The sequence below is a fragment of the Homarus americanus genome, unplaced genomic scaffold (assembly GCF_018991925.1).
Source record: "Homarus americanus isolate GMGI-L3 unplaced genomic scaffold, GMGI_Hamer_2.0 scaffold51476, whole genome shotgun sequence".
In the NCBI taxonomy this organism is placed as follows: domain Eukaryota; kingdom Metazoa; phylum Arthropoda; class Malacostraca; order Decapoda; family Nephropidae; genus Homarus; species Homarus americanus.
In genome coordinates this window covers 4,223,430-4,243,472 of record NW_024736148.1, presented here as the reverse complement: position 1 = coordinate 4,243,472, position 20,043 = coordinate 4,223,430, and the positions used below count along the sequence as shown (strand labels likewise).

General features: G+C 37.5%; 1 protein-coding gene across 6 annotated transcripts in view; it reads left to right on the top strand.

Moving 5' to 3' along the window:
• Positions 1-5,112: 5,112 nt before the first annotated feature.
• Positions 5,113-20,043, top strand: part of LOC121872069 (ras-specific guanine nucleotide-releasing factor RalGPS1-like) — a gene marked incomplete at its 3' end in the record, with an annotated part of 49,531 nt that continues 34,600 nt past the window's right edge. For 2 of the 6 annotated variants that reach the window (XM_042374751.1, XM_042374750.1), the window contains 2 exon segments: positions 5,113-5,282; positions 18,923-19,110. In XM_042374751.1, the coding sequence (XP_042230685.1) occupies positions 5,118-5,282; positions 18,923-19,110 (353 nt within the window). 6 annotated transcript variants of the gene reach the window in all.

Below are 20,043 nucleotides of genomic sequence, written 5' to 3'. Positions count from 1 at the left end.
AGATAGATGCCTCCTCACGTCTTTAATTAGGAGAGAAGTCACCATTCAAACCTTTAGAGACTCTTTAACTTTTTGTCGTAAACTTAAGTGAGTTGGTCAAGCAGCTGTTGTCTACCTCCAGTTTTGGGGGAAATGAAGAACCCGCTAAAACTCAGCAGCACCTAACACATTGATGGGGTGGTGGCCTGTTCTCTCGCACCGTCCACGAGAGTTGGGTGTAAGGAAGTGTCTGTATGTCGTTAACTTTAGGGGGGGGGGGGAAATAGTGTGTTAGCAGGTGTCTGTATGTCTTATATCACACCAGCTGAAGTTCGCCCAAATATGCAACAAGGAAAGGCGGAGAAGTGTTGGGAATAAATAATGAGAGACAGGCGGCGGGGTGTCGCATTTTACCGCGTGTGGTGTATCGATAGGTTGTTGTGCAGGGCCTAGTGGGGCCTCTCAACACGCGTCACCCACAGAACGATTTTAAGTTGGTTTTAATAGGGTCAAGTCAGATTACATTAAGAGGGTGTTAGATCAAGTAAGGTTGGGTTATGTCAGAAGGGGGTTAGGTTAGGGTTATGTAGGAGGGGGTGGTTAGGTTGGGTTATGCTAGGAGGGTTAGGTTAGGTTGGGTTATGCTAGGAAGGGGTTAGGTTAGGTTGGGTTATGCTAGGATGGGGGTTTGGTTAGGTTGGGCTATGCTGGGAGGGGGTTAGGTTAGGTTGGGTTATGCTAGGAGGGGGTTTGGTTAGGTTGGGCTATGCTAAGAAAGGGGTTAGGTTGGGTTGGGTTATGCTAGGAGGGTTTGGTTAGATTGGGTTATGCTAGGGAGGGTTAGGTTAAGTTAGAACAGATTAGGATCATTTAAGTTGGGTTAGATATGGATAGGTTAATTTTGGTCATTGTATTGGCGCTAGGGTGAGTTCGGTTAGGTTAGGTTAGGTTAGTATGTGGGAGGTGGGGGCGTGGCGTGTGTGCGCGTGGAGAGAAGCGTGGCGTGGTGTTGGAGAGGAGGCGTGGCGCGTGTGTACGTGAGGGCTTGGCGTGGCGTGTGCGTAGAGAGGAGGCGTGGCATGGCGTGGTGTTGGGAGAGGGGGGAGGGGGCTTGCGCCGGGAACGAGGACAAGGTCGCAGACTAGGACTACAATTTACTCCAGGCAGTTCAGACGGTCTCGCGCCAATAAGTCTGCACCAGTGTGTCTGATTCTTGCTCCTCCTCCTCCTCCTCCACCACCTTACTCACCACCTCCTCCTCCACTACCTTACTCACCACCTCCTCCTCCACCACCTTACTCACCTCCTCCTCATCTTCCACCACCACCTTACTCATCTCCTCCTCCACTTACTCATCTCCTTCACCTAATTTACTTCCTCCTCCACCTTACCTCCACACACACACACAACCACACACACACACACACACACACACACACACACACACACGAAATCTCTACCTCCCGACAACCGGCTTAACTTTACTAAGAAACATCAATACAAATACAGTACAGATGACGTTCTAAAGTACAGGTACAGTACAGAATGTTGCGGCTGTATCATCAAGTACAGCAATACCTGAACTTAGGACTTAAAATAATACACCTGTAGCGCAAGATAGTATTATTTACATTAAGTGTCGTATTAAATGGGTCTTTTCGATAGTGGCAGTGGACAATAAATGATCTGTACCTTACATATCAAAGTGTTTATTTGGGGTTTAATTTCGTGTACCACCAAGCGAGCGACATTGACCTGTTTCTCTCTTCGACCTGTGTTTGTCCCCTCGACCTATTTCACTCTCTGACCTCTTTTTCTCCCCTCGACCTCTCTCTCTCTCTCTCTCTCAACCATTTGTCTTTAAATCGTATCACAGTTGACCATTTCTCGGCATGATCCATTTATTTTTCTACTAGAGCAGTAACACACACACACACACACACACTGCTTATCATAGAAATATCAAATTCTTAATGTTTTCTGTTCTTTGTATATTTTCCAGTGAGAGAGAAGAGAGAGAGAGAGAGAGAGAGAGAGAGAGAGAGAGAGAGAGAGAGAGAGAGAGAGAGAGAGAGAGAGAGAGAGAGAGAGAGAGAGAGAGAGAGAGAGAGAGGAGACTCTCTCTCTCTTGATGTTTTCCCATGTTGATTAGTGCAAATAGTGAAGTTGACAGAGCCAGACAGCCATGGTGTTGTGCATGTGGACCGGTAACAAGTATTATTGAAGGTATGCATACCAGAGCTTGGCTCCACCGCCTCCAATATACTGATCCAGGTCATCGATTGTCACACGTGTCACACTAGCTTTTCTAAGCCTGGCTGTTACACTAACACAGGTACTGGGCAGTACATTGTTGTATGGTTACCAGTGGATGAAGTGTACTGTAAGTGCCTAGTGTGTGATGGTTCAGTATCGTGTGTGTTAGCTTGGGTGAGCATCATAATGTGCTGTATTGTGTCTTCTACGAAATTACAGCACCATTAAAGAAACGAACAAACCAAATCTAACCTTATGATCTTAGATTTTAAATTGGTTAGATTAGGTTCGTTATGTGTTGTAAATGGCTTCAGCAAAACTCATTCATGGTTTAAGGTATTTGATGAAACTTTGCTCTAATGTTTATCCTCACGAGAGATGAGACCAGAAGTAAACTGTGGTCAGTGGGTATGACATCTACAGCAACCCTACGCCTCTTTAAATCGTCTGGAACGTTAACCATCCTGTTTTAAGTGCAATGTTCTGAACTCTGTGATTGTCTAGTACAGCATCGTGATATTGTAATCCATTGGTGACATCTTTTATTTACAAATATTATACAAAAATATCTGTAGACAATATAAGGGTTACCATACGACCGCTGTTTACTGGACCATTTTTCTGTCCTTCCAGGTTTTTTAAATAACTAAAAATGTCTGGGGACTTTGTTCTACTCGTTCTTTTTCTAACACTTTATATGTGCTCATATAAAATGTTGTAGCAGTATATAATTACAGTAATTATTTTGCATTTACACCATAGGTTATATTTAGTTATGTGTAGAAACTGTTACACCTTCTCTAGTGTGTTCTCTGTTCGGAAAGTTCAAATATGGTAACCGTGTATGAATGTATGTACGGTAGTGTTTTCTTTAATATTAGTTTTTAACTGAATTCTCCTAACATTATTATTAGTGAAAATAAGGAATAAGCATTTAAAACGAGCCAAGCCGACTAACTAACCTTACCTTACAATTGAAGTCTGACTAGATTTGGTTCTGATACAATATATTGTACATTGTTGACTCGAGTAAAGTAATTTTATAGATATTTTGTGTATTATTACCGAAAGTATTTATTCCAAGTTAATCCAGGCGGAGGAGGCAGAGCTAATTATGTGATGTGATTGGCCTTGTGGAGGAAAACGGTAGTAAGGGAGGACTTCTATATTATCCCGGGTGAGACCACCTCACTGTATCACAAGACATTCTTGTCAGCTATCCTCATTTTCTCATCCCCTAGCACATTATCTTTCTTGTTATTAAAAATTTATTATAATTATTATTAATAATCCTCTTTTTCCTCTCTTCATTATTATTTATTCTCTAATGATTTTGCTGCCAGTATCAGTGGAAAAGGAATTAAGTAATCATAGGCATATGGGCTAGCTGTTTACTGGTGGGGGGGGGGGGATACCAGAATTATATAAAATAGTGAAAAAAAATTTTTTTAGTGATTTTAATTGTCATTATTCTCTCCCCAAGCTATTACAGTAATTAAGTTAATACGAGTGTACTGTAGAGGCTTTCAATTTATGAATATGGCCACAAGATCCTCTACAGATGACTAGGCTATGTACAACAGTTTCAAGCAACCAATAGGTATTTGTCTCTACATATCCGGTTTCCTGAACGAATATTAGAGTTTAAGGAATTTAAATTTAGACTTGCCAACGGCTCACAAGTATTGCCCTTCCTCCTGTTGCACCCCATATACAGTATTTGCTGTATGCACAATAAAATCAACTTTTTTCTCTGTTTTTCATCCTTTGGAAATCGATGAAAATATCTAATTTACTTGTATATCATGTAGTCTGTAATTTGATAAGCAACCAAATATGGTGCATTTATGCGGCATTGTCTCAGACTTTCACCCCGACCATTTGACGTCATGCGCAGCGAATGACGAATTTTCGACTTGAAGTGGGTTGACTTGGTATAATTAAACTTTGGCATTACCATATACAATTTGATGTGCTGTAATGTACACGTAATTTTTAGCTGAACAACACATATTTCTAAAGGTACAAGTAACCAGTTTAATAGCTTACAAGGGGCCCGGTGTGTACTTATAATGTGTACTTAGTGGTGGTAATTGCAGTACTGTTCTAATAATTTTATTTGGACAGGTTTCAAGGCTTGCAGCTTACTCTTAGTTTCCTTATTCAAGCTGCTGTACCATGATATTCAAGCTGCTGTACCATGATATTCAAGCTGCTATACCATAATATTTATACCCTTTCCACATTAACCTGGCCTGTAAGCCACGCCCCTATTCTATAGCTACGAATAGCTGATTGGTTCCCCTGAGCGTTTTACCTCCCCCCAGACTGCGCGTATTTATATCGACCTTTTATAATAAATATTAAAATATTTCTAACATCCTCTCTGAAGTGCTAATGCCTTGAAATCATTTGTATTTTGGTTTTCCAGATATTTAACAATACTTTAGATAATAACAGGTTTGCTTATCGGTAATTGTGAACACATTTAGTTTGAATTTTCTATGAACCAATCCGCTATTAGTATAGAAGAGGGGCGTGGCTTATGGGCCAGGTTAGCGTGGAAATACTATAGGGTGCTGTACTGTACCATGAAATTTAGGGTGCTGTATCATGATATTCAGGCTGCTGTACCATGATGAACATGCATACAGTCGTCAAGATGACACTGTACCAAAGCCAACAAGATTAACTTCCTTGGCTCTCCTGTCAGTTACTATACTTTACTTTACTTGGATTTTGTGGTCAAGAATTTGGTTCCATTTATATATCTGTCCACCTGTCAATAAATCTTAACCAATTACCCAACATAAATGAGGCACAGTACAGTACTGTATTGGTACTGTATACTGTACTGTAATAGATGTATGTGTCATTTCTTGATGGTAATTGATGGTGTTTTTTCCAGGGTTGGTGGGAATGTCATGTCATCAGCAGCTGTGGGACCAGAGACAACAATACCATCACTTTCCTACACGAAGATGAGGTATTTGGAGATGCCGCGAGACGTATCCTGCGACAGCCTCGCCGCTCTCCGCATAAATGAGGTTAGTCACGGGGTAAATGAGACAATCACTGTGTAAATGAGGTCCGCCACAGCATAAATAGTGGGATGATCGTGTACTGTGATAAAATGGTTATTCATGATCTTATCTGCTTCTATGCAATGTGAATTAGCTTTTGTTGTTGTCTGAGGAAGTGTTTATACGAAGCACTTGCAGTTGAGTCAGTTGTATACTGTAGTAATTTAAATGAGAAACAGTACAGAGACTTTACTCTAAGAACATTACAGGGTGATGTTTGGTTGATTTATGAAAACAAAAATATGCTGTACAGGGCCCAGGTACTCAAAACTCCTCATAAGTTATACAATATTATAAACCCCCATTGCTACACATCTAGGTCAGGCTGAGAGAATACCGATCCATAATAAAGGTATGATAATGCACGTATTGTTTCTAAGTGATTTAGAGCGACTTCAATAGGTCAGTTATTTCATTGGGAAGGAGAGAATACCAAGAATGAGAAAGACATATTAAAACAAATTAATAATTTACAAAAAAAAAAAACATGAAATCTTTACAAGGCAAAACAGAATGGTAGCATAATTTAAATTCGTACTTTAACATCCTAAATCACATACCTAACAATAGTAACTTATCTGTTGAGGTGAATACAGTACAGGTCAGCCTCATAAGTAAATGAGTAAAAGAAAAATACTGTATAGCTTAAAAATTTCATATATCCAGTAGAGGAAATTTATAAAGTCTTAACATTTGTTCATCACTTCCGTGGGGGTCCAAAGGGTCTTGGTACCTCCTTTCACATTACACAGCTTGAGCATTTAAATATGGTACTGTACTGTTCATCATTAAACTCCACCTTACCTGATAAAACATAAACAAGCACAGCTGTTGTTTATAAGAGCCTTTAACTGATTAGATTCTATCTTTTAATATTATTTTCTAGTGAAATGGTACCTATATGAAACCTATTTTCTGAAGTATTCACTGATAAAACAGCTTTAATAAAGATGATTATAGCTTTGAAGGCATGCATACTGTTTACGCTCGCTGTGTCTGGGTGGGTTTATTCCGTTACAGGAACTCCAAAGGTCCTGTAAGTTATGGCCTTCAGAAACTTTGTGTGACGTCACAAGATGGTGGATATTTTGTTTTCAATACTGTATCATTACAGAGAGGACTTGCAACCTCGAAAATCAGTTTACAGAGTCAACTGGGAGATACAATATTGTAGATACAGGCCCAGTATTGTATACTCATGTACAATATTTGTTTCTATATTTAATTTGAAGAACTTAAGAACTTAATTAGGAATGAGGGTGATATTAATATACTGAATGATAAATGTATAGAGATACAGCATAATAGATAGATGGATGGGCTAATAAACCTTCAAATTAAGGACTTAGGATTATAGTAATGAGTAGAAGCTGGTGATGATATTGAGTGTACTGTGTTAAACTTAGGACCATCATTGTTAAGTGTTAGTTTTTAGTTGACTCCCATGTGGTAGATTCACTTACTAATATAGTGTACAGTTGTGGACAAAAAGAACTTAGCAGGCAGGCAGGGAGAGAGGTGGTGAATGGGAGGGTAGGTGGAGGCTTGGCATCGTCACATAGAGGTGGTGGTTAAAAGTCTGCGATTTTCTTTTCACACAAAAAATAGATTTTTTTGTTTAATTATGAGGCAGGTGCAACTTACACTAACATTGTGCTGTAAATAATTCAGTACACCAGAACAACCACAAAAATGCAATAAAATGTTGACTGTTTGAGGCGACTCCATTGCCACCTGGATGCTACCCTCCTACACCACCTCCCTACCTGCTGAATTCTTTTGTCCACAACTGTACTGTTTTTGTTGTTACACAAGCCAGACACACTGAGATTGAGATACAGTACTGTATAGTACAACAGTCAATTTTGATGGATGAGGTGAACTGTAGGTACAGTACAGTAAATATTTCTTTAGTAGTGTACATTAAGTGATGATGAATTTTAAGCACCATTCACTAGGTCTTGGTTTTAAAAACATAACTTTCAATAAATCAAATTTAGTTTGAGTGATTAAAATGAAACTACTTCATATGGAGGATAGCAGCAAGGAGTTATACAGGACAACAGTGACACAGGTACAGTACTGTGCTTCATACTGTACTCTCACAGGGACTACTTTATATCTTGTGGTAGAGAAGAACATTACTGCAAGGATGTGGAGGTTATATGCAGAAGTAGATATTTGTAAGGAATGGAGTAGCCAGTAAACTGTGTAGACTGAAGTAAGTTAAAGATGATGATCTTGATGTTTTCAGAACATTGACCATTGATGATACCAAAAAGAGAAGAAGGGTACTGAACCAATGACTGTGGGGCAGTCTTGTATTTTTGATAAAGTGGTCATAATGGGATGCATCCACATTTATTGTACCTAGTCCTACTGAACTTGTATGCACAGTTAATTGATATGAAGTAGTACAGTATAATTAATGTGGAGATTAAGGACTCACAGTACTGAATATGAAGAAAAGGTGCAAATATGATATGGGGAAGTGGATGTGTGTGTAGAATATTTTTCATGTTGTGTTAGCCATATCTTTTCATCTTGACACTTTTCTTGCATCGCATACTGTACTATTCCTCCCCTTTCTGGAGGTTTCTGTTTACTTCGATATGAACCCATGAAAAAGTGCGAGCAAAGGAAAGGTAATATTGTACAGTTGGTCCTCATATTACGCGGTTAATGTAACCCGGAGGGTACCGCGGAAAGTGAGAAACGCGTAAAGTGAATAACATAACATATGGGATTAATTGAAATGGAGTCCGGGCCGATCCCCAAACTCCACTTTTTGACGACACACAACTATGTTGTAGTAAAAATATTATCTTAACTTTATGATGGCATGCACACACAATTAATAATTAAGAGAAATATCAATAATATTAGGTTTTTTAACACTTACATTAGTAGAAAAGATGGCTGGGCACACGGGGATGGGCGGTTGGTTCCGAGGCAGAGGGCAGATTATTGGCCCTCACCTGTATCACTTGTATCAATTGTATCACTATCCACCACAGAGGCTTGCAGGGCCTCTTTGTCAAACCCCCCAAAGTTCATATAAGTCCATATCCTCACTATAATTATCACTATCACTGACTTGGGCCGGCTGTAGTGGGTGGCGGGTGAAGAACTGGTCATGTTTTGATGACTGGGCGACCTTGTGCGCACCATTTTCGCGCCTCTTACACAACATGGCGGATGGCGGGAGGTTTGGATCCAAAAATGGCGCGGCTTGCCAGCCGCTCTCCGCGTAATGGGGTTCACGACCGCTGAATGTGAAAATGTTAGGTTCTGGCAAGGCACCGCGTTAACGGTGAAACGCGGAATGAGGGGACCGCGTAATATGAGGACCAACTGTACAGTACTGTACTATACAGTCAGCTTTCAGTTTACAAGGTCGTATGTTCCTGAGAAACACTGTGCAAATGGGACCTGTATAAAAAAATACCAATGGCCTGTGTGAAATAGGGAGTTAGGTTCCATACTTTCAGCCTGAAATGACCTTTCCTTGTTCACCAATAAGTTCATAAACACACAACAAAACATTAATTTAAAAAAAATCATACCTGTATGTATTTAAATTTGCTACTAACCTCTAATGGTGATGAATTTGATATGATGATAGAGTTGAGGTTGAACAGCCTGGGGAGGCTGGAGAATATGCAGTGGAGGTAGCGATGGTAGTGGAGGCAGCTGTGGTAGTGTTATCGTGTTTGGGAATGAACATGGTGGTAAATGTGGGGAAAAAAAGGTGATGGTTAATTGTTTGACCATATTCTGTAAATATTTGTGCATTCCCTTGAAAGGAGTCAGTACACAGTCAGTTTCTCTTGAATTTCAAGCTCTTTTTCGTAAATGGATCCTCAACAAAAAAAGTCTTCAGTTTCCTTGGCCAGTCAAAAACACTTAGCCAGACACATGAGTGTTTGTTGGGGCACTTGTCCTTATCACTGGTGCTTGATTGAATCAGCTTCTCACTGAGCTCTGTGCAGTGGGATTCATGTGACATGTACATGAGTCACATGTGGTGCACTCCTCAGGCTCAAGTGGTCACCATGCTGAACTGTATACTGTACACTAAGTGAATTAAGACCTTGTACAAGAAATAAAGATCATAATCAAGCTGAATTAAAGTTATCCTCTTTTTTTTTATATCACAGCCCAGAATAAAATTTGTTACGTGCACAAATATACTGTGTGCAGATGCGTGCCTCCAGTAGAAATAAAAATGCTATGCCGTATAATAGTACAGTATTGTTTTAAAGTTACCATAGCCATGCAAAAAGTAAAAAGTTATCACTGTCTGTGACAATCTGGGCGGCTGGAAGAACTAAGTACCTAACACTTGATTGTCTGTTGATCACAGTTACTTGACCGTATATATGGCAAGTGAAACCATGCCTAAAATAAAAGTGGGCCGACTGTACACTACTGTACTTTAGATAGATGGGTAGGTAGATTCTTCAGAAAAATACTGTAAGAGATCATATTGAAGGAATTATAGGAAGACGAGTCTTCTGAGAGGTTTTGGAGCAAGAAAAATAAACATTCTCCAAAGTGTAAGTGTGATTAGTTTGTACAGTACTGTACTGTACAGTGTTTGTTCCAGCTGCTGCTTCTAAACTGTTGCACATTACCACATGTTTTGTGTGACAGTTATTAGGTCGGGCTTCACCTGGAAATAGCATGTTGTTTGTACTGTATAGGAAACTTTCTTCATTACATATAGTAGTTTAACCAAAATGGAAAGAGTTCATTTATATGCCTGTTTTAACTTTTTTTCTTATTGTATGAAAATCAGTGGCAATATGAAAACAGAAACCAGCCATAAAGAATATTAAAATTGCAGTATTATCTGATACCCCCACACTCGGTATTTACCCTCCTTTTGAAATATTTTTATAAACTAAATATTTTCAGGTTTGAATGATTCACTGGAATGATTTTGTAGTAGCTAGTAGTACTGTAGTAAAGGTCAGTTCTGTAGGTATATCCTTAAAAATATGCTGTGTGTTTTTGGTAGAAGTTTGTTAGAACAAAAGTGTTAATGTTGCATAGAAGAATGTTCCTGAACTTTTTAGTAGGCAAAATGATTTAATTTATATAAAATGCTCTTCACTTAGAGTAAGATGTGAGAGTTATACATTCTTATAAGAAAAATTAGGCTGATCTTTTTGAAAGTTTATTTTTTTTAGTGCAGTATATTGATTCCCATAATGGTTGTTGTTGGAATTTTAAGAGGTTAGTTTGCTTTGTGATCAATGGAGGCTTATATTTATTTTTTATCGCCTAGTGTGTGCTGTATTATCTTAAATTAGTTGTATGTGTTTTTCTTGCATGGGTTGAAGATGTATGATAATCTATAACTGTAATAATTGTTGTTGTTCCTATGTGTTACATCCGGTTTCCTTCCGACAGTTTTATAGGTAGTCGGCAACTCTACAATCAACTCCATTCAAGAAGTTGATTACGTTTAGGTATGGAGCCCCTTAAAAAATTTCAAGCAACAAAATGGTGCTGAGAAGAATGCCTGCATCATTTGTATATTTGCCTCTCTTAAAGTATATGGAGAAAAAGTAATTATATTCATATATCATGTAAAGAACCCACTCTTGCTTCTTAGCTTGTGTACTGTAATATAAATTTGAGTCACTCCGTTTTTTGGGGATACTGTATTTGATGGTCTGACACACGGCTTTGTTGCATGAACCACCAAACTATTGTACCTTGTCGTGGGAATGAAGGTGTCTGAAATATTCCATCCATTTGAAAATTATCTTAAGTATACTGTACTTTTCACACTCAGTTATCAGCTGTGGTGTAGCTTATTGCTTAATGTTATTTTTATGCTTTTGAAGCAAGTTTTTGCATCTTTCCATTCATGGTGGGTAATTGTAGGTGTGGATCAGTGTCACTTTTTTATTAGGTCCTGAGTTGTCGTGTTTGTTCTGATACCTTTGTTGTTTATCACATTTTATATCAAGACCCCCTTTCCTGCATGCAAAAGAGGGTGACCCATTCAGAAACTACTTTAAACGTTGTAGCGAACCAAACATTGCCCAGATTCTCAAAGTTTCTTATGATTAATTTTTCTCCTAACTGGTGATGTGGGAACATTTCTCAATGGTTTAGTTTAAGGTGCGATGCATAGGTGGTGACCAGGATGATATTGAAATTACTTTGAGACTCTGCCATAAGTAGACATGTTCTCTAATCCCAAGTTATTTGAAAAAAGTAATTTAGGAAACTTCAGAATCAGTGACCATACTGCACCTTTAAGTGTTGAAAACTGAACAGTAAAGCTCAGAGTACATCCTGAACATTTTTGTATATTTGCTTGGCTTTTATTTAAGTGAAACATTTAACATAGGCGTGTTCTGAAAATATTTATCTTTTTATTCAATTTTTATTGACTTAATCAGTTCAACCCATTGAGAACTTGTGTGAAAGAATCATTGATCCCTTAGTCAGCAGATGTAGTGAAACCAACATCATTTGCTTACTTTATGAAGCAAATATGTTTTAAGTGAATAAGTGTTTGTTCAACCAGTACTTAGAATGGGGAACATAAGAGTGAAGCAGTTGTAGCTTTTGTTATCCAGAAATGTTTATAGAAGGATGAATGATGACTTGCCCATGGCACATGCATGATGACAGTGAAAAGAAGTGGTTATCACAAATTTGCTCAGAGAAGAATTTGAAACTTGTAGAAAGAATGAATAGTACTGTACTGTACCATACCATACTGTACTGTACTGATTTATTTTTTGTCTTCAGGGCTTCATCTGTTAGGGTTAGTAAGCATCATTCACCAAGTCTCAATTTCTACAAGAGAAAACTTTAAATTTCATAATAAAAAGGTGGCTTATTAATTAATGTTACCTGATCATTGTGAAAAGTGGTGGTAGAGAAATAGAGAGATAAGGAGCAGCAATGACAATAATAATAATAGTTTATAATTGTTGTTTTGTTTCTTAAAAGTTCCAGATCCTTTTAAAGGGAGAAAAAAATTGCTAATGTATAATATACCAATATCCGGTTAGTGACAAGATATGCACAATAATAATTTTTTTCAGCTGTGAAAGCAAAAACTGTTAAAATAAAAGCAGTCACTCGAGTTTGTAGTCATCATTTGGTACACAGTCATCTGGGTCTTATGGTGTTGAAAAGGAAAGGACTTAATTGTTTTTTGAAAGTTTGATCAGAGTTCAGCTGCTTCAGGGATATGCTGTAGGTAGGCAGTTGTATAAATGAGGAGCTGTGTAGGAAAAAGCTCGAGCTACAAAAGAACATTCACACTCAACTCTAGGTTCACTGCCTCAGTGCAAGTCATATTGGAGCCAGTATCCATAGGTGGTTGAAGATTTTCCAACTGTGGTACTGGTATTTTGGTTCATGAAACTTTCCTACTTTAAAGATCCTCGAGCAGAAGTTTATATTAATTATTTCTTAATTAGGAACCAATTTAATTTGATTGGAAATGGAGTAGTGGAATTACTGTGTAAGTGAGTAGATGAGATGCTCAGGACAGACTGGACCTTCTTCAATAGATAATCTGGCAACTCATCCGCTGAAAGCTTCAAGAGACCTTATCCTGTACAGTATATATATACGATTAAAAATCTGAATATGATGAGCAATTTTTTTACCAGCAAGTCATTATGTTTTCTGAAATACAGTGGACGCTTGGTTAACGAACGGTTCAATTAACAAAATTTTGGTTAACGAATTAGCTCCCATGAGGATTTTCAGTCCGATTAACGAACAAAACTTCGATTAATGAAATCGTTACGACAAACACGGTTTGTTGTGTGCATCAGTTGATCAGCTAGTCCGCCAATACAGTAATTAGTTCTATGTTTACATTCGTTTCCAGTGAAGTAAATATCAAGATAGTTGGTCTCTTGAATATTTCTGCATTTTTTATATTAAAATTATTGGTTATTCAGAAATTTAGTTAACATATTGATAATAAAGACAGTACATGTACAGGGAACAGTTTTTGTGTGCCCATCAGCTGATTGAATCATCCAACAACGCTTCTCAATTTAACTTTGTTTACAGTGGAGTGAACATCGATTTTGTTGCTCTTGAATATTTTTTAATTTTTACATTAAAATTATTGGTTATTCTGAAATTTAGTTAACATATTGATAATATACAGTGCATAAATCATTATGAAACATGAAGAAGGCATTAGAACCAATGCACTCAGTAAAGAATATGGCATGTCATCATCGACTGCCTCTACAATCAGCTGTTTGATATGTAAACAAAGCTTTTACTTTTATCCTCTTCACCACTGATCGGCTCGTTAGCCGCTTGTGCGATCGGTCACGACTCTGATTACTTTTCCTTTTCTTTTATCCTCTTCACCAAAAGATCGGCTTGTTAGCCGCTTGGGCGATCGGTCACGTCTCTGTTACGCACTGTTGGCAAGTACTGGGCATGCACCGGCTCCTGAATGTACATGAACCTGCTCCAGTGTTGGTCAAGTCTTGTCTTGAAAGAGCTCACACTCGGTGCCGTTACAACACTTTCTGGTAGATTGTTCCAAGAGTTCACAACTCTCACTCCGAAAAAGTTTGCCCTCACAGTTTTCTGGACTTGCGGCTTCTTATATCTTGAGCTGTGACCCCTTGTGGGGCGAGCGTCCGCCAACTCCAAGTTAGGACACTCGACTGAGTAGTGCCCCTTGAGATGCTTATACACCTCTATTAGGTCACCCCTTGCCCGTCTGGAGTATAAGCTAGGCAAGTTCAGGCGCTCCAATCTCTCAGGGTAGCTGAGGTGCTGAAGAGCAGGCACCAGTCTGGTGACCCTCTTTTGAACATTTTCAACCAACTGACAGTCCCTAGCACATCTCGGGGACCAGACGGGGTGACAGTACACCAGATAGGGAAGCACTTCACTCTTGAAGATCGTTACGAGGGACGGACCGTCTAGATATCTGAACAACCCCTTCTTAAAAGACCCAATAATTTATTTGCCTGATTTACCTTCTAGCAATGGCCTGAGAACTTCAGCTCATTGTCAACATACACACCTAGGTCCTTCTCACATTCAGTCTCAAATAGTGCAGTTTCTTCATCCTGTTGGGACATATGATACGCCTCCTTACCGTTGGTACGCCCCAGGTGCATCCTCTTACACTTCGTGACATTGAATCTCAGCAGCCATTTCTTCGACCATTCTTGGAGCCCACAGAGGTCATTCTGCAACTCTTCACAGTCCGCTTGGTTCTTGATTTCCCGAAATAACTTGGCGTCATCGGCAAACATTTGTATGGAGGAGTGTACAACGTAATACGACACACACACGTCAAAGTAATTTAAAATACAGTATTCTATTGTTTTTTATTTATTATTATACAGTATACTGTACAGTACAGTACTGTATTTAGTTTATATTTAATGTTTTGTTAATTCTATTACTGGTATACAGTACTTTGTACAGGTTGACAATCCCTTATCCGAAATCCTTGGGGCCAGAGGCATTTCGGAATTTTTCGGTTTTGAGAATGGTTAGGTTTTTTTTTTTTTTTTTTTTTTTTTTTTTTTTTTTTTTTTTTTTTTTTGAGCCCACCCAAGCACAAGTCACTGACCCACATTGGGGCCTGGGAGGCGAAAATATAATAATAATTATATTAATAATAATAATTCATAGGTCTAGGTCGTGTTTCTCACTTTTTATCTTTTTTCATTCTTGTATTTCTTTATTATTATTATTATTATTATTATTATTATTTTTATTATTATTATTATTATTATTATTATTATTATTATTATTATTATTATTATTTTATTAATACAGTATTATTGTTATTATTATTATTATTAATTTTATTATATTTTCTTATTATTATTATTATTATTATTATTTTTTATTTTTATTTTGGTGTATTTTTATTAAATTTTTATTTACTATGAATAATTATTATTATTATTATAATTTTCGACCCCTATGTGGGTCAGTGATCTATGCCGGGTGAGCTAATCTCTGTTTAAAAAAAAAGAACTGCTCCACAAAAAAACTTTCGGTTTTCAGAGTTTTTCGGTTTTCGGAATTTTGGATAAAGGTTTGTCAACCTGTATGTACTTTTTCTTTGAGTTGGAACCAATTATCCAATATCCCATTGAAATAATAGATTCGGTTAATGAAATTTTCAGTTAACGAACGACTGTGTAACGAATTGTGTTCGTTAACCGAGGGACCACTGTACAGTCTGCGCGGATTGAGATCGTGTGCTGACAAAATATGCATATTTACGATTGTTATATAAATAAAGTCAAGTAACACTTATCACTTCAATTAATAATTTGTAGTGTTTCCTCTGCGCTTCAGACAGAGGCATTTGAGACCACAAATGTAAGTGTAAACATTATTGTCCTAAGACTGACCCCTATTATACTTCACATTTCAACCAGGCATATTCAGATGCCAGTCCTCTAACTGCAGGGTGTTGGAAATGATCTGATAGACAAGACAAGTTGTTGAAGAATGAGATGGGAATTCCAATCATAGTCATTGCAGACATAATTTTTTGAACTCGTAAGCAGCAAATTTGGGATCCTCAGGAAAACAAACTACTGCTTCATCTTCATTTACAGCCGTCCACAAGAATGGAGCAGTGCTTCTTCAATGTTGATGTTAACCGGAGCAAACTTCGTTCCATCAGTGACAGTGCCTACATTTGGGTTTATCATGAGGACCAGCTGATTGTCGAGTCTTGTTATGACCATAGGCTTTTATTTTCATACCAGCCCTAGATCATTCCCTGGATCTAATGAGGAAAAATTTTGACTTAGTGAGGAGGTTTGTTGCCTCAGCATCACAGTGGTTATAGAACCAGCAAAATCTACCATTTTTCTGGGATATAAAGTCATCATCCTCTAAATCAGTTTGAGAGTTGTACAGTACATGCCATAACAATGTGAACATCTGAGGGCTTGTGTTGTCTTGGCCACTGCCAAGACACAAAAATCCCTGGAGTGGTTTTTCTTGTACAGTGCTGTACTGGTAACAACTCAGTTAAGATCAGTTTAAGGAAGAATAGTGAACCTTGTGAAAAAGTAAGAGATGCTTAAAAGTCATGTTCTGGAGGGTAGCCTTCAATTTATATTCTGAAATCCCCTTCATTCAACACTTGATTTGTTCAAAGTTGTTAATCTGAAAATTATGAGAAGCCACTTAACCAAGAGGGTCTTTGTTAGAAAGGTTCCATTATCATACCAATGGATTTCAGATTAGTGACCCTTTGAAGCTTGAACCATCAATTGATAGGCATTGGGAACGCATTCTTGTCTCCCTGGCTTGAGGGAGTGTGCCACATGGCTGTAATTTGGTATGAATGTGCTCAGAGAATTAAAAGGCCTTTGAAAGAATCCTATTCATTGTAGTTCTTCATTTGATTAACCATGAATATCTCTTGAAGTACCTACATAATAAAACACCTCACATCTGTTTTTCAATGGAGGAAACTTTAATGTAAATTGAGCATTCAAAGGAGAAATAAGCTGCTAAACTGACAGGTGTGTGTCTGTACAGTGCAATATTTTGTTTTGTACAGTAGCTACACATGTATTGCACTGTACTGATATAAGTTGTTATGCTGTACCTGTATTATGTTTTTAGAAGTAATTTTTTTTACACTTTGTTTCTTAAATTTATGTTCTATTGGTGTATTTATGGTACTGTATATTAAACTAATCAGTTTTCAGCTGCTCTCGGTAAAGATAATGAAGGTATAGATGGGATCATCATCTTTGTAGGTATCAACCCTAAAACAGTACTGTACCACAAGTACAGTATTGGAAAACTACCATGAACAGGAGTACAGTGTTTTTATAAGCAGACACTGTGAACAAAAATAGTCTAACCAAACCACAATTTAACCTACCAGTATTTGTTTGTTTAAACTGGGTTGGTTTGTGTCATCTGAAAAGTAGAGTAGTTTAGTATACAGTAGTCCTTTTCATATTACTTTCCAACATCGCTCCTCCCACCATTTCTTTGTTGGTCTCGTGTTTCACTATTCTTTCCATAATCCTGACTGAGAGAAATACTGTACAGTAGTATCTCTTAAAACATATTTCACTCAGGATGAACTTCATGGCTTTATAGTTCATCTTCAGTAGATATATTGAGACCAATTTAAGATAAGTGTTGTGTTTGTCCCTGGATGAGGACCGGACACGGGGGTAAATGTTTTGTCAACCTGCCTTGTATTTTTCTCTTATAGTGTGTACAGATCTACTCATGGGCTTTATTATTATTATTCAATGATGTGGATACTGTATCTTTTAGGGGATTTTTTTATACATCTACATGTATACTATTTGTTTTAAGAAATAATATAATTCAATGATACATCATGGCTATATATTTTATTTTTCAAAGGTCATTTGATTCATAGATGACTACTTTGTCAGGGATTGTTATTAGGCCTAAGGTTTTGAGAAATAAATTTGATTTATTGATTAAAGTTAATGTATTTGTTTTGAGAAAGGGATCAGGTCTGTTGATTAAAATGAAAACTGTACTTGTATTTATTGCCTCCAAAACTCTATATCATTTTTATTCTCTGATTACGTGTATCACACCTTTGTTGTTGCTTGTGGCTAGTGCATATCAGTCACTGATTATGACCCATAAGCTGAGTTAACCAAGTCACTGATTACAAATTGATATCATTCGATCACTAAGAGGCACAGCTTTCACACAGTAGGACAAGACCTCAGCACTACAGGGTGCTCATGTGAAGGTGTCTGACTGTGACGACCTTGATCCACTTTATTTTCTTGAGTCGTCTACCTTTTATTCTTTATTCATTGTTGTATTGTATGGAGAGCTACTTAGATGGTTTGCTTATTTTTCTTTTGGTATGGAGCAAGAAATTCATCAATTATATTTGTATTTCTCATAAAATATTCCTTTTACTCTGTGTATAAGATACTGTATACACAGATATAGCTACAAGAAATATCTCGTACTACCTCTTACTTACCACACTTCTACTTGATGTATCATTCGCATGACATTCGTGCACTTGATAATTGAAAGCTGATTGAGCATATTTATTAACCTTACATTCAAGCTGCAGCACATGAGCTGTTCATATCACCTACATTGGCCTCCTCTTGGTTCAAACTGTAGATAGTCATAAAAAAGTTGAGCATTTTGGTGAGCCAATTTTATGGGATGTATTAATGCACTTTTTATCCATTCATCCTATTTATTAAGTTATTTGTATTGTCTTTGGAACAGGATGTTCCATTGATATTGACTTTGTATTTTGTATAAATATATTTTACTAAATAAAAGTTTAATATTGTGTTGAGAGTGACAGTACCTTATGCTGTTGAGTTATACTCTTTGGTTCGACTATTAAACACAAAGTATTATGGGTGTGTTGTGCCATTCATGGAATTTATTTATTTATTTATTACATTACACTCATTCATAAGAACTGAATGCATGAACTTTTACTGTATTTGCATGAAAATATAAATCCTATTATATTGGGTACTTGTGCAATTTAGCCTGATGGATTTTTTCCAACTTATGAAAGTTAGGAATTGAAATGTGTACTGTACCTATTTCAGAGTGTGATGGACAGCGATGATGAAGAGGAGCGCAGCAGTGGTTGTGGGGGTGGGAGGGGTATGGCAATGCCAATGTGTGCACGAGGTACTTCTCCCCCTTCTTCTGTCTACCGCAAGGTAGTCCAAGAGACCAACTACGATTCACCCGACAGCATGAAGGCACTAACAAAAGCTGCGTATAGTTACGGGTAAGTAGTGTAGGGCTTCCAAATGTTTTATATCAGGAGGAGCATGTACCTGTAATTAATAATCAAAAGATACTGTTCAAGCACAGCTAAGTCTTTGCAGCTTAAGGCCTTACAGTTCATCTACTACTGTACCTGTGACACAGGTAAGTGGGTAAATAACGGAGTACAGTATTGGTTGATTTCAGAAGCCTCACCTGTAGCTGTACTTATTTATACAGTAGTATTTCCTTTTGAAGGAACATTTTTCCTATGCAAGTACAGTCTCCTTCACTAGTGCATTTACATGGGTTTGTCATATAAACATTCCACATATCATTATCTTTGAGGTGCTGTATTTGTTTTAATATTGTTTTAATTTTATTCCATAGTATGTTTACTATGGTGAGTTTCCTTCTGTTGAATGTAAACAAACACGGCTGCCACACTGCACAAAACCTGACAATCCTCTGTAAATGCACTAGTGAAGTGGACTGTACATTTATGTGAAGTATATCCCAGAGCACAAGATAAAACAAGTCATACAAGAATGTCCAGTTACAGTACTTTGTGAATTTTCTTCATGCATTCTGAATACCCATTATGCCACATATATTTATATTACTCTGTCACATATGAAGAGTTATACATATTCTTTTAATCATTTACAGAAATATAAGATATCATTTGCCATACAGTATGTTTTCTATTGCAGTACTGTACAATATTGTAATTCATAATTTTTAGTTTATTTAATTTTAGTCAAGCTCAGGCAGTATCTCAGCAGCATCCATCATCTACTGGGTGTCTTGTACAGTGCTTCAATTGATTAATATATGGAATGGTGTTTTGACAGCTGAATCACATACTGAGATAGTTGACTTGTAAAATGATCCCTGGACCCAACAGGCTCAACCTCACTTATGATTGGGGTTAGGATCCAGTTCTTAGGACCCA